General features: G+C 32.9%; 1 protein-coding gene across 1 annotated transcript; it reads right to left on the bottom strand.

The window, feature by feature from the left end:
• Positions 1-9,683: 9,683 nt before the first annotated feature.
• LOC139840195 (ACD11 homolog protein-like) lies at positions 9,684-14,147 on the bottom strand. Its single transcript, XM_071830422.1, has 5 exons — positions 13,977-14,147; positions 13,647-13,878; positions 13,178-13,350; positions 10,133-10,281; positions 9,684-10,026 (listed from the first exon to the last, which is right to left on the bottom strand). The coding sequence occupies exons 1-5, from the start codon at positions 14,006-14,008 to the stop codon at positions 9,920-9,922; spliced, it is 693 nt and encodes a 230-aa protein (XP_071686523.1). The 5' UTR covers positions 14,009-14,147; the 3' UTR covers positions 9,684-9,919.
• Positions 14,148-15,492: the final 1,345 nt, after the last annotated feature.

The raw sequence follows: 15,492 nt of genomic DNA, 5'->3' as shown, positions 1-15,492 counted from the left end.
TACAAGAGTACAAGATTCAAAACGCAAAATACAAAATATAAAATTGTACGCAAGGACGTTCGAAAATCCGGAACCGGGACCAGAGTCAACTCTTAACGCTCGACGCAACGGACTAAAAATTACAAGTTAACTATGCATATAAATATAATATAATATATAATTAATTATATTAATTATATATATATTATATATATATATTATAAAACCGTCGGCAGAGAAACTCCAAGGGTGTGAGCTGTAAATACATTCTCCGCGACTCGCGGAGTTTGAAGAGGATTTTGCCGCGAGTCGCGGAGCCCCAAAAATCAACTCTGGCTATAAAGCAAACCGAATTCTGATCATTTTTCATATTCTATTTCTCTCTTCTCTCATATATACGTAAAATATATATATATAATTTATATTTTAATTTTAATTTTAATTATAATTCTAATAATAAGGGTATGTTAGCGAATGTTGTAAGGGTGTAAGTCGAAATTCTGTCCGTGTAACGCTACGCTATTTTTAATCATTGTAAGTTATGTTCAACCTTTTTATATTAATGTCTCGTAGCTAAGTTATTATTATGCTTATTTAAAACGAAGTAATCATGATGTTGGGCTAATTACAAAAATTGGGTAATTGGGCTTTGTACCATAATTGGGTTTGGACAAAAGAACGGCACTTGTGGAAATTAGACTATGGGCTATTAATGGGCTTTATATTTGTTTAACTAAATGAAAGTTTGTTAATGTTAATATAAAGATTTACAATTGGGCGTCCCTATAAATTACCATATACACTCAATCGGACACGATGGGCGGGGTATTTATACGTACGAATAATCGTTCATTTAACCGGACACGGGAATGGATTAATAGCCACTAGAATAATTAAAACAGGGGTGAAATTACATTCAAGGGTAATTGGTGTAATTGTTAACAAAGTAGTAAAACCTTGGTTTACACGCAGTCGATAACCTGGTGTATTCATTAAACAAAGTATTAAAACCTTGTTACAATTCGAATCCCCAATTAGTTGGAATATTTAACTTCGGGTATAAGAATAATTTGATGAGGACACTCGCACTTTATATTTATGACTGATGGACTGTTATGGACAAAAACCAGACGGACATATTAAATAATCCAGGACAAAGGACAATTAACCCATGGGCATAAAACTAAAATCAACACGTCAAACATCATGATTACGGAAGTTTAAATAAGCATAATTCTTTTATTTCATATTTAATTTCCTTTATTTTATATTTAATTGCACTTCTAATTATCGCACTTTTATTTATTGTTGTTTAATCGCACTTTTAATTATCGTACTTTTTAATTATCGCAAGTTTATCGCACTTTTATTATTCGCAATTTCATTATCATTATTTACTTTAAGTTTTAATTTAAGTCTTTTATTTATTTAATATTTTACATTAGGTTTTAACTGCGACTAAAGTCTTAAAATCGACAAACCGGTCCTTAAAAGGTAAAAACCCCCCCTTTATAATAATAATATTACTTATATATATGTTTGTATTTTTATAAAAGTAAACTAATATAGCGTTGAGCTTTGTTTAAAGATTTCTCTGTGGAACGAACCGGACTTACTAAAAACTACACTACTGTACGATTAGGTACACTGCCTATAAGTGTTGTAGCAAGGTTTAAGTATATCCATTCTATAAATAAATAAATATCTTGTGTAAAATTGTATCGTATTTAATAGTTTTTCCTAGTAAAATATAAAGCTATTTTATATACACCTCGCATAACATCAGTTGTTAACATCGATTGACGACGTTACAACGACTATATTTTTCAAATATAAATTAAACATCCCCGTTTTCACATTTTCACAAATCAATCTTCATTTTCTCAAATTACTACTCTCAATTTTTTTTTAAAAAGATGATTAACTCAAGGATGTTTTTCCCTACTGTATTGATCATAATAGCTATCATCCTTGTTGCTTGTACACCACTAGATGAACCTATATTCTATCCTTCCCTTATGGTTTTATTATTTGTAATCATACCATTATTCTGTTGTTTGCTACTTATGAATCTAAACTAATTCTAATTTCATGTTGTTATTTGTCTATGAAAAAAAAAATTTGATTATGATTATGATTATGATTATGATTTATGTTGTTCATTTTTCTGAAAATAGAAAATGTCAAACTTATCAAATCTTGAGTTTGATACCTTAGACGTATCGGGAACAAACTACACATCATGGGTTATGGACGTAGAAATAAATCTTGGATCATTGGGTATTCTAGAAACTTTAAAAGAAAACAATACTTGTTCCGATCAAGATAAATTAAAATCAATTGCTTTTATTCGCAATCATATTGATACCACCTTAAAACATATTTCTCACTATCAAAGATCCACATGTTTTATGAGAAAGTATCAAGAGTAGATTCGATAATCAAAAGGAAATATTACTCCTAACTGCGAGGGAAGAATGGAGAAATCTAAGGTTTCAAGATTTCAAAAAGGTAAGTGAATACAGCTCGGCCATGTTCAAGATCCGTTCAAAGCTTCAAGTTTGTGGTCAAGAAATAAGTGATGCTGATATGATGGAGAAAACTTTCTCCACAATGCATTCTGCAAACATAACTGTGCAAGAAAATTTAAGATTGCAGAATTATAAAACTTTTTCCAAACTTCAAACTTATCTCTTAGTTGCAGAAGTGAATAAAGAATTACTAATGAAAAATCAAGAATCTCGTCCTACGGGTGCGCTAGCATTCCCTGAAGCTAATGCTATTAACAACAATAATAATAAAAAAAGAAATGCACCTGGACGAGGACGTGGGCGAGGTCATTGTCATATCGGCCAAAACCATCATCATGAAAATTACCATAACAATAATAAAAATCATAACTATGTTCGAAATCACCCTTATGGTAATGGTCTTGGTGGTGGTCGTGGTCGTAATAGTTACGGTGGTCGTAGTCGTGGACAAAGAAATAATAATCCACAAAATTATAAAATTCAACCACCATACAATCCCACAAATCATAGTGTTGAAGGAAGCTCCTCAAAGAATATTGAAGATTCTTGTTATCGATGTGGTAAAATTGACCATTGGTCTAAAAACTGTCGAACAAATCAATATTCTGTTAATCAATATCAGGAATCCCTAAAAGGAAAAGGAAAAGAGGCAAACCTTGTGGATGACCTTGATACAAAAATCATTGAGCCAACTTGTGACTACTTTAATGAATAAATTTTTAATATATATATATATATATATATATATATATATATATATATATATATATATATATATATATATATATATATATATATATATATATATCCTATTATATGTCCCTGTCAAATAAATGGTTGCAGATTTTCAATCTACACCATATCTAGTTTACTGCATGTTTCCTTATTATGTGCTATCGTTTGTAACATATTTTAATGTAATATATTGATGAATTATGTACTCATTATTTGTTTCTCACATTTTGAAGTTCATGATGTACACTACTAGAGTACAAAATCAGTCAAATGGTAGGGATCTTTGTATTGCAGACAGTGGTACCACACACACTATACTCAAATCTAAAAAATATTTCACTGCTTTTAAAGCAACAGAAGAAACGGTACATACTATATCAGGTCCTGCAGATTTAATAAAAGGAATGGGAAAGACAAAATTCATGTTACCAAATGGTACAAATTTTCTGATAAAAAATGCCTTATTTTCTCCAATATCAAAGAGAAATTTGTTAAGCTTCTCTGACATATATACCAAAATGGATATGAGTATCAGTCAGTGACTACAGAAAATGATAAATATTTAAGTATCACTGACAAGAAGCATGTGATTGAAAAACTACCAAGACTTAATTCTGGTTTACATTATACATATATAAATGTACCAGAAACACACATGGTAGTTAATGAAAAGGCATGTGATCCTGTAATGATCAATCTGTGGCATGAAAGATTAGGCCATCCAGGATCAACAATGATGAAAAGAATAATTCAAAATACACATGGACATCCATTGACGGATCAAAAGATCCCTCATGATGCACTTATCTCATGTACATCATGCTCACTTGAAAAATTGATAATAAGACCATCACCTCTTAAGGTTGAAAAAGAATCACCAATATTTCTTGAAAGAATTCAAGGTGATATATGTGGACCAATTCATCCACCATGTGGACCATTTAGATATTTCATGGTCCTAATAGATGCATCTAGTAGATGGTCTCATGTTTGTCTATTATCAAGCCGAAACATGGCATTTGCAAAATTTCTTGCTCAAATTATTAAATTGAGAGCACATTTCCCTGATTATACTATTAAAAGGGTGAGACTAGATAATGCTGGTGAATTTACATCTCAAGCATTTAATGATTTTTGCATGTCTATTGGGATTGTTGTTGAACATCCTGTTACCCATGTGCATACACAAAATGGTTTAGCCGAATCACTAATCAAACGATTGCAGTTAATAGCTAGTTCATTGATAATGAGAACAAAACTCCCAGTATCTGTATGGGGTCATGCAATTTTACATGCTGCATCATTAATTCACATTAGACCAAGTGCAAGTCATACATATTCTTCCTTGCAACTTGCTTTTGGCCATCAGCCAAATATTTCCCACCTTAGGATATTTGGTTGTGCGGTTTATGTTCCTATCGCACCACCACAATGCACTAAAATGGGTCCTCAAAGAAGGATGAGAATATATGTTGGATATGAAACATCTTCAATCATAAGATATATTGAACCCATGACGGGTGATGTTTTTACAGCACGTTTTGCTGATTGTCACTTTAATGAAACATTGTTCCCTAGATTATGGGGAGAAATAAAAAATAAAGAAAATGATGTTAAAGAAAATGATGTTTCATGGTGTGAACCTCAATTAATGTATCTTGATCCTCGCACAAAAGAATGCGAGACCGAAGTTCAAAAATTAATGCATATGCAAGAACTTGCGAATAAATTGCCTGATGCATTTACAGATACAAAAAAAGGGACTAAATCATATATACCAGCAACTAATGCTCCAGCTCGAATTGAAATTCCAAAAGCTGGCAATAATGTCGCTCTTGAGTCTTTGCCATGCCAGAAACGTGGGAGACCAATTGGTTCCAAAGATAAAAATCCTCGAAAAAGAAAATCAGCTGATAATGAGGTAAAAGAAAGTGTTTAAGAAGAACCACAAATCAATACTCCTTCTGCAGAGGAGATTGATGATGTCAATACGGAATTTTCAATCAATTATGCACATTCAAAAATATTATGGAACCGAAATGAAATGAAAAATCTTGATGAGATATTTTCATATAATGTTGCATATGACATCATGAATGATGATGATGATCCAGAACCAAAATCTGTCATGGAATGTCAAAATAGACATGATTGGGATCATTGGAAAGGAGCAATACGAGCTGAATTTGAATCGCTCAATAAAAGAAAAGTTTTCGGATCTATCGTTCTCACACCTAAAGATGTGAAACCAGTGGGATATAGATGGGTTTTTGTGCGAAAAAGAAATGAGAAAAATGAAGTTACAAGGTATAAAGCTAGACTTGTAGCTCAAGGTTTTTCTCAAAGACCGGGAATTGATTATGATGAAACTTATTCCCCTGTTATGGATGCAATTACTTTTAGATACTTAATCAGTCTGGCAGTTTCTAAAAATTTAGAAATGCATCTCATGGATGTTGTGACTGCTTATCTATATGGATCACTTGATATTGATATATATATATATATGAAGATACCTGAAGGATTTAAGGTATCAGAAGAAACTAATGCAAAACCCAAAGAAATGTACTCAATCAAGTTACAAAGGTCTTTATATGGGTTGAAACAATCGGGTCGCATGTGGTATAAACGATTAAGTGATTACTTGATAAGCAAAGGGTATACCAATAATCTTATTTGCCCATGTGTATTCATTAAGGAAACAACATCCGGATATGTGATCATAGCCGTTTATGTCGATGATCTTAATATCATAGGTACAAATAAAGAGATCCATGAAGCCATTCAACTTTTAAAGAAGGAATTTGAAATGAAAGATCTCGGAAAAACCAAGTATTGCCTTGGTTTGCAGATTGAGCATATGCCTAATGGTTTACTTGTACATCAAACAACTTATACGGAAAAGATTTTAAAACGTTTCAGTATGGACAAGGCAAAACCATTAAGTACTCCTATGGTTGTTAGATCACTTAATGTTGACACTGATCCATTTCGTCCCTGTGAAGATCATGAAGATATTCTGGGACCAGAAGTACCATATCTTAGTGCAATTGGAGCTCTTATGTATCTTACAAATTGTACAAGACCTGACATTTCTTTTGCAGTTAATTTGTTGGAAAGATTCAGCTCAGCTCCTACCAAAAGACACTGGAATGGGATCAAACACATATTTCGATACCTTCGAGGAACTACTGATTTAGGATTATTTTATTCTAACGATTCAAAACAAGATTTGGGTTGTTATGCAGATGCAGGTTATTTATCTGATCCACATAAAGCTAAATCTCAAACTGTATATGTATTCCTAAATGGAGGTACCGCAATTTCATGGCGTTCTAAAAAACAAACACTTGTTGCAACATCATCAAATCATGCCGAAGTGATTGCATTACATGAAGCTACTCGGGAATGTTTTTGGTTGAGATCAATGACACAACTCATTACTAATTTGTGGACTAGAACGTGATAAAAGTCCAACAACTATCTATGTAGATAATGCAGCTTGCATAGCACAGATGAAAGAAGGGAATATCAAAAGTGACCGAACAAAACACATACCTCCTAGATTCTTCTCATGCACTCAAGATCTCATTAAGAACAACCAGATTGAAATGAGATATGTCCAATCCAGCAAAAACTCTGCTGATCTTTTCACCAAAGCACTTCCAACTGCTATTTTCAGAACGCATGTTCACAATATTGGCATGATGCATGTTCAAAAGATATAACAACTCAACGATGTCCACTTGAGGGGGAGTCAACTCTATGCTGCACTCTTTTTCCCTTAGCTAAAGTTTTTTCCCACTGGATTTTCTTTAGCAAGGTTTTTAACGAGGCAGTACTAGTTGCTCTATAATAAAATTGTCATCTAAGGGGGAGTGTTATATATCTATCAATAATTCATCAAATGGACAATAATTCAAGTGGACAAGAGTCCGTGAATGTATAGTATGAATGGATGCCAATTTTTCTACTCTACAATAGTAAATATTTGTAGTATATATATGTACCTAAATGTGATCACCAATTACACACCAATTTTTACATATATACATAAAGATATATTCCCTCTTCTCTCTTTAATAATCATTAATAGTTTATAGCCAAAAGCCAGTCACTAAAGGTAGTTATAAGCCTACTGAATTATAACACGTCACTAAAGGTAGTTATATGCATACTGAATTATAACACGTCACTAAAGGTAGTTATAAACTCCTAAATTTTAACAATATCGATAATTTTGTTTCCTTTTTTTTTTACACAATCTTCCTGCCTTTAAAAACACATAGGTCATTAGGTACACTGGATACTAACTACGTGTATCTAAAAACACCCGTGGCAAAACGTTTTTATTTCTGTAAATAAATAACGCTTCTTTAACTATGAAAACGCACCCCAAAGGTCCCGCGGCATCGCTCGGGCCCACTTTACTAGTTTAAACTATTCATAACTCTAATTATGATCTCAGAGTTAAATTATTTATTTTTTTAATAAAAAATGAGTTTTTAATTGTGACTGTATTTAATTTTCGTTAATATTAAATGTCAAATTTTTGTGTCAAATATTTGACTGTATTTAATGTCGTATTAAAATCCGATAGGAAACTGAGTGAAAAATAATAATTTAATAACAAAAATAAATTTAATATTAAATCCAGATTGATTGGTGAAAGTGTCAAGCATATGTCAATTTTTTGACTCACGCCCCACTTCGTCAAATTTTGATGCCAGGTTAATAGGCATCAAAATTCGTCAACCTTGCCACCTCATATGATAATTGTAGTGGGGACTACCAAGTTTTTGGGTCAAGTTCCTGATGTCACCGATGCCAAATCATGGTTAGAGAATGTTGTTGACGTTGCGTTAGGGATAATCTTAAAAAGAGGCCTGAGGTAGAGGTATGTTCTCGGTTCTCCCTGGTAAAGTGAAGGAATATGACAGTGCGATGCGACGGTGAATGAAAGAGTCTTGTGAAAAGAAGAGAAAAAATAGTAAGGTTTGTAATGTCACATTTGAAAAATGTGATTATAAAGTTACATATTTTATTTAAATATAAAAATTCAATTACACTGATAGTTATTTTTTTAATTTTATCAAAGTTATTTTTTTTTAATTTTATCAAATTTATTTTTCTAACTCGTACAATTCCTATTGCATAATACTTTCTTGAACTGATGTTAAAAAAAAAAAATTGAATGTTTTGAATGGTTAATATATTATCAACAATAAATATTTAACACACGTTTTGTTATGATTAACTATCATTTATCATTTGGGTCGGGTCACAAACACATGCATTAAATACTTAAACATTTAACGTCAAATTATTGAATTAAGTGATAACCAAACAAATAGTAACATCTATCTATATAAACGAATGATCTAGGGGTACTAATATGACAATGAAAGAATGATTTTATTCAATTTAATTTCCATTTCCAAAAACCATATTTGAACATAAATATAATAACATGTTAATTTCTTTTTAAGCTCACGAAACATCAAAGTTTCTTCAATAATTTGGGCAACGTTTAGTCACTTAGTAACGTACGTGTTCTTAAATAATACGGAGTAACTTGGAATGGGGTTAGAATTATGCTTTCTACAAATTTGGATATAGAGTCCGTCTGGGTAAAAGTCATATGGAATATATTTCTTCAATGGTGGCGATTTTTCTTAGGCTAGCGGTTAAAGGTGGTGTTCCGATTAAAGTATTCCTAAGTTATACGCATTATTTACGTGATGGATCGGAGGTTAAATGTTGATGGTGCTTGTTGCATATCGAGTCAATAAATCATCTCTTTCCACTTTGTTCGTGGACATCTTCGATTGTGGAGTTTTCATCGGATTGTCATAATGGAATGCATTTTAGAGCGGGCAAGTTTGGAGTTTATTGGTTTGGCTACATATTGGGCGATTTGGATTGCTATATATGAGGGGGTGTTTAATGGGTCATACACGTGTTGGGCCGCTATTGTTGCTCGGATAAAGATCAAGGTCTTTCAATGGTTAGTAAATTTGAAGATATGTGAGAATCATCAATACTGTGTTTGGACATCGTGTGGATGCTTCTGTAAATGAGCTGATGATAATCGAGAATTTTCTTAATGTGATGTGTGTTATACGTAGGTCATTAGTTGTTATTTGCAAAGCCCTTTTACTTTTGATAATGTTGTTGGGCTATCAAGTGGACAAACCAATTTGTAAGTGCAGCTTGAATCCACTTGAATCCACTTGTACTTGATAAATTTCGCTATGTGCTGAAAAATTTCTAATTTAATTACTGGTTTTTGCCACACAAAAAAAAAAAAAAAAAAAAAAAAAGAAGATTGTACCAATTACTCAACTGATAAATGCAAACCAACAATTTTGTACTACATATACTTTAAACTAAAAGTTGAAAGGAAAAAGAAAAAAAAAAAAAACTTGTATAAAAACCGAAAGAAATAAAAAAAAACAAGTAACCAAATACGACATGTACATGAATCTAACCAAGAGTGCCAAATGGTAATATCACAACTAGCTAGATATAATAGAATTGACCCAAGTGTTCCAAAGTATTGCCAATATACAAGAGTTGTTACAAAACACACCTGGAGTTATAAAATAATGTAAATGTCTTTCGTGGAACAAATATGAATAAGTCGATACAACTCACAATTTTATACAAAAACATCACCAATCCAATGTGATCCCCCTTGAAGTGTACAAGTTATCTATGTACTTTATAACCGGAAGTGACGCCTTTATATACCTTTTCATTTCATTCTCCGCTGATTCATCTGTTACATGATCAATCATCATAAAGAATTCAAAAAATTAAAATGACAGTCCAATAAATTAGGTTAAATTGTATAAGCTATGCTAAATTATTAATGATGTGCTTACCAGATTCATTTAGGTTGAGCAAGAGTTGATCTCTTGTTGGAAGGGCATACATTCCAGCAGAAACCGCACTTCTAACAGCCCATGTATGATATGGTGCACAAACTTGTTTGTACGCCGTTGAAGCTGCTTCTTTCAACGAGTAATCCCCACTGAAACATTACAAATATCATAAACATAAGTACTTAAAGTTATTAAAGGATGTATTTTGAAAATCTGTTTAGAATTTTTTTAACTAAAATAAATTTATAACCATTCTTTAGCAACTAAATGCAAAAAGGGAACAAAATAAAATTACAACAGCTTAATAAGTCAAGAGTTCTAACAAATGATACTACGACCTTTATGTTTTAACCAGTTAAAAGAAAGTGTATGAATTAAAGGATTTATTTTGGAGATATGTTTAGATTTATTAGGATTCGTTAGTATTTATCATTATGCAATTTTTTTTTTTTTTTTTGAACGGCAAATTTTCGCATCGAATACTCTCATTTGCGACCAACACACGCTAAGAAGGAAACTCCAAGGATTGACCCGGGTTGCTTGGCAACTAATCGCGGGTTTCGGGTTGCTTGGCAACTGATCAAGGAAAAAACCTGGATAAAACCTCCTCCTTATCGGAATTGAACCCGGATTGCTTGGCAACTAATCGCGGTCCCCCCTACTAAGGCTTGGAAACCACTCAGACAATGCTTTAGTGGTCAATTATGAAATATAGATTAAATGAGTTAGTTTCTTATAGGTTTCTCAATGATCAAGTTTGGCTAGATCTCTAAATATAAATCATTGTAATTCTCTTAATTAAATCGACAATAACCTTAACCTTCTTTCAATAATTTACACTTATATATGTATTACATTGTTACATATGACGATTATAAGATAATGGGTCCCCTATTTTGTTGGATATTATGAACAATATGGGATTCGGGGAAAAATGGAAAAAGTGGATGAGATCATGTTTCCGGTCGGCTTCTATTTCGGTTTTAGTTAATGGGTCCCCTACTTTAGAATTTAATCTTGAAAGGGGTATAAGGCAAGGAGACCCTTTATCTCCGTATTTGTTTATTATTGCGAGTGAAGGCTTAAATTTGCTCACGAATATTGCAATTAGGGATGGCCTTCTAAGGGGTGTAGATATAGGTAATAATCGGGTGAATGTCTCTCATTTGCAATTTGCGGATGTTACGATCTTTTTTGGGGAATGGGGTCACAAAAACATAAAAAACATTTAAAAAACCCTTTCTTGCTTTGAGAAGGTGTCGGGTTTGAAAGTGAACATGTCTAAGAGCTCGTTGTATGGCATTGGAGTCTCGTTGAAAGATGTTGAAAAAATGGCGAATGAAATTGGATGTAGTGCAAGTAAGTTGCCCTTCACTTACTTAGGCATGCCTATAGGGCAAAATATGTGTAGAAAGGATGCATGGAATGTGGTGGTCGAAAAGTTCAAAAAGCGATTATCGGATTGGAAAGCAAAAACGTTGTCTTTTGGTGGAAGGCTAACCCTCATTAAATCGGTTCTAAGTAGTCTACCTCTCTATTATTTCTCGTTGTTTCGTGCTCCCTCCATGGTCATCAACCATCTCGAAAGTTTGCGTTGTAAGTTCTTTTGGGGAGGGTCGGGTGATTCTATTAAACTTTCATGGGTTAAATGGAAAACCATACTTAGTCCTTATGGGGTGGGGGGTTAAATGTGGGCTCTTTAAAATCAAAAAATCTTGCGCTTTTAGGAAAGTGGTGGTGGCGATTTAAAATCGAACATGACTCGTTATGGGTCAAGGTCATTAAAAGCATATATGGGAGGGATAGGGGTTGGGTCATTTCGGTTCTAACATTGTGCATGTCAAGCATCGTGCAGCATGGTGGAACATCATTAAAGTTAACTCGGATTTAAACAAGATTGGCATGAACTTGGAAGCTTTTTTCGAGAGACGAATTGGGGACGGGAGGGATATTAATTTTTGGGAAGATCCATGGGTAAACAATGTTAGGCTCAAGGAGGAATATCCAAGACTATTTCGGCTAGAGTCAAATCAAGGTGCAAAGGTTGCTGATCGAGTCAGTTTCAACAATCGTTCGTGGTTCTTTACGTGGGATTGGTCGAGGAAATTAACCGGTAGACTACATGGGGAACTTACAAATTTAGAAAACAAGGTATCTTCAAATGAATCATTGGGTTCGGGTGTCGGGTCATGGTGTTTCAAACCAAGTGGGAAGGAGTTATATGTTTCGGGATCTATATCAAAGGCAATTGACGAGCACTACCTAGTCGAGAATACTCCCGGTTTTGAAACCCTCCAAAATAAACTTGTGCCGCAAAAAATCGGCATATTTATTTGGCGGGTCTTGAGGTCAAGAATCCCGGTTAGAGTAGAACTTGAGAAGCGGGGTGTCGAGATCGATTCAACGTTATGTCCAATGTGTGGTAGCATGCCGGAAACCGTGGGGCATGTTATCGTTGATTGTTCACATGCAAAAGATATTTGGGAAGGCATTTTTAAATGGTGGGGTGCATCAACGCCGAGGAACAAATCCATCGCAAATTCATTTCTAGGTTCCAGTATACGTGGACTATCGGGTATTTACAAGGATATATGGCAAGTAATTGAATGGGTTACGGGGTATCTAATTTGGAAGAATCGAAATCTTAAAGTCTTTAAGAATGATAATTGGGCAGCGCCAAAAGTGGTGAGTGAAATTCAAGTCAAAACGTTTGAGTGGATTAATACTCGATCGAGACTTAAGCCTATTGATTGGCACCAATGGCTACTCCACCCTAACACGTTATCTTTCCCGTATGTAAATAATCGGGATTCGGGTTGAAGGAGCCTTGTATATTCTAATTATAAGTCTTGTTGTATCATTGTAAATATAGGTTCTTGTGTAAATTCGAGTCATAGTGTCGCGTGAGCAATGCCTATGCTCACCACTTTGTAATTTTTAGTTTATTAATAAAAGTTGCTTTTCAAAAAAAAAATAAGATAATAAAAGTGTATATAAAGAACAGAACAAACTCAAAAGCAAGAAGAACAAAATTAAGATGCATACTCTGTTGATATAAAATTCTGAAATAGTTCTCTTATGAGATCGAGTCCCTGTCTAACTCTGCGAATTTTACGAGTAAGGCTCTCAGCTGCTTGCACCGTGTCGGTTTTCACATCACAATCAATTACTTTACTTAACGTTCCATAAAGGCTCGCCGCCTCTGAAAGATCGCGCACCTGAATATCATTAGTATTAACAATATTAATTGATATTAAATACTCCGTATTAAATATTAAATCCTATATATGCAATTTCTCCTAAAATTTGATTTCACAAACGTGTATAAGGAGGGTTTAGTCTTCCAACATGATCTTTTTTTTTTTTTTTTTCTTTTCTGAATTGATATAAAAAAGATCAGGTACATATATACTTAGGATAAACTTGTAACTAATGAAATAAATCAAACAATTAGCTACTGTATTATAACAAAAAACGTACATATAATTAAAATTTTAAAAGAAGAATTAAGAACCTTAGATGTGTATTCCATTTCAGCAAATTTAAAAGCAATACCAAGTGAACCAAATAACACAGACACCAAAGCACACGCATCGCAAAAAGGCTTCAATCGCAAATCGAACGAAACATCATTTTTGTTTACGTTTTTAATCAAATTCGATAATTCTTCAAACGCGTCCGCAATCATAGATAAAGCAGTTCCTTCTTCAGCGTCTTCAAATTCATTCTCATCATCAAAACTCAACCTGAATTCATCAAATTAATAACATTAAAACTCATTAAGTAATTAAAAAAAAAAAACAAAACAATGAAAAATAACATGTTACATTTGGAAAGTACTTACTTTTCTGAGGTGAAGTATGAAAAAATATCCATTTTTTGATTGAAAAAAAAAAGAAGGTTGTTAGAGAAAAAATAAAATTTGAAACTTAATATGTATGAATATGATGGTATTAAGGAAAATGGGAAGGAGATATATGAAGGTGGGAGGTAACTACTTTTGGCGCCGGCCAAGAGTATATGAGCTGGGTCAAGCTCATAAACGTTAAATTAATAATTATATTCTTCCAAAATTATTAGGAAATAGGAAATTACGGAGTACATGTTAAAAAAATCTTGTATTTTGGTGAACTATCCTTATGTTTCAGGTAATGTTATAATAGTCCCTTACTTGAAATTTGTAACATATGTTTTTGCTTTATAATTATTGTTTATTTATTGATTCACTGCGAACCTTGGTGAAAGTTTATGGAGACAAAAGGATATTGTGATCACTAAAACATTTGAGTTATTAGTATAAGTGTATAACACATATATATTTATAAAAGTAAATAAATATATTAGTACAAAATTACAGTCAAAGGTCATTTTATTCTCATCATTCTTAAAAAAAAAAAAACTTCAATTACTAACCGCAAATATTATTACAACACCTTTATAGATTAACTATACTATTTTTTTTTGTTTTACTCCTTAAATTTTTTGAACGACGATTTTTTGGCATCAGCAGATCATTTATTTCAATGACACTCATCATTTGCACGTAACACATACGTTCGGGCGGAAACCCGAACCCGATCAAAGGTACCCGGGAACACATCCAATCGGGCAGTGGTTCCGGGTAGAGGTCTGTGAACGAATCCGGTAAAACCTCCCTATAGGGTCAATATATACAACCATTATTGGTGTTCAATTGGTTTAAAGAAAATCATGTCATCCCTAAGGATCGAACCTATTGTATTAATAAACATTGTGACCAAAGTGTCATTTGTCCGTACGGTATCGAGATGGCTTTTTAAACTATAGAGTTGAAAGTTCGAGTTCTGCTTAAGATAATTTAGATACATATTTCGTGGTTAAATTGTGTAGTAATATGTGTGCATTTGTCTTTCAAAAGAAAAAAAAAATAAACATTCTAACAACCAACGCGTTAGAGCCTCGAAGTCGAATAATATATAATTTAACATAATTTCATAAACAAAATTTTTATATTTTCTTAGCTTGTAAAATCATGTGTAAAGTGTTAACATCGGGATCAAAAATCGACATTTGTTAAGAACATACAGGTCTTTTGGAGTATATACATTAATAAAAAGGCAAGTAATGTCTTTCCAATATTCATGAGGGGGTTGGGTTCAAAATGTTGGGATTCAAATCATTGTGGCAGGCTGGGACACTTGTTTATAATCTATCCCATAAAGCACATTATTTTCTCCAAAAAGTTTCTAAATACAGTTTGTTTTATTAAAATACATAATTTTAATTAAATTTTATATGGATTTTAATCATCATTAACTCGATTATAACAATTGAAAGAGAATCAAGATTATTGTAGTCACTAGTTATGATTTGTTCACTAA

This window comes from Rutidosis leptorrhynchoides, chromosome 4, assembly GCF_046630445.1.
Source record: "Rutidosis leptorrhynchoides isolate AG116_Rl617_1_P2 chromosome 4, CSIRO_AGI_Rlap_v1, whole genome shotgun sequence".
NCBI classification, from domain to species: domain Eukaryota; kingdom Viridiplantae; phylum Streptophyta; class Magnoliopsida; order Asterales; family Asteraceae; genus Rutidosis; species Rutidosis leptorrhynchoides.
This window is presented reverse-complemented; position numbering and strand designations above follow the sequence as displayed.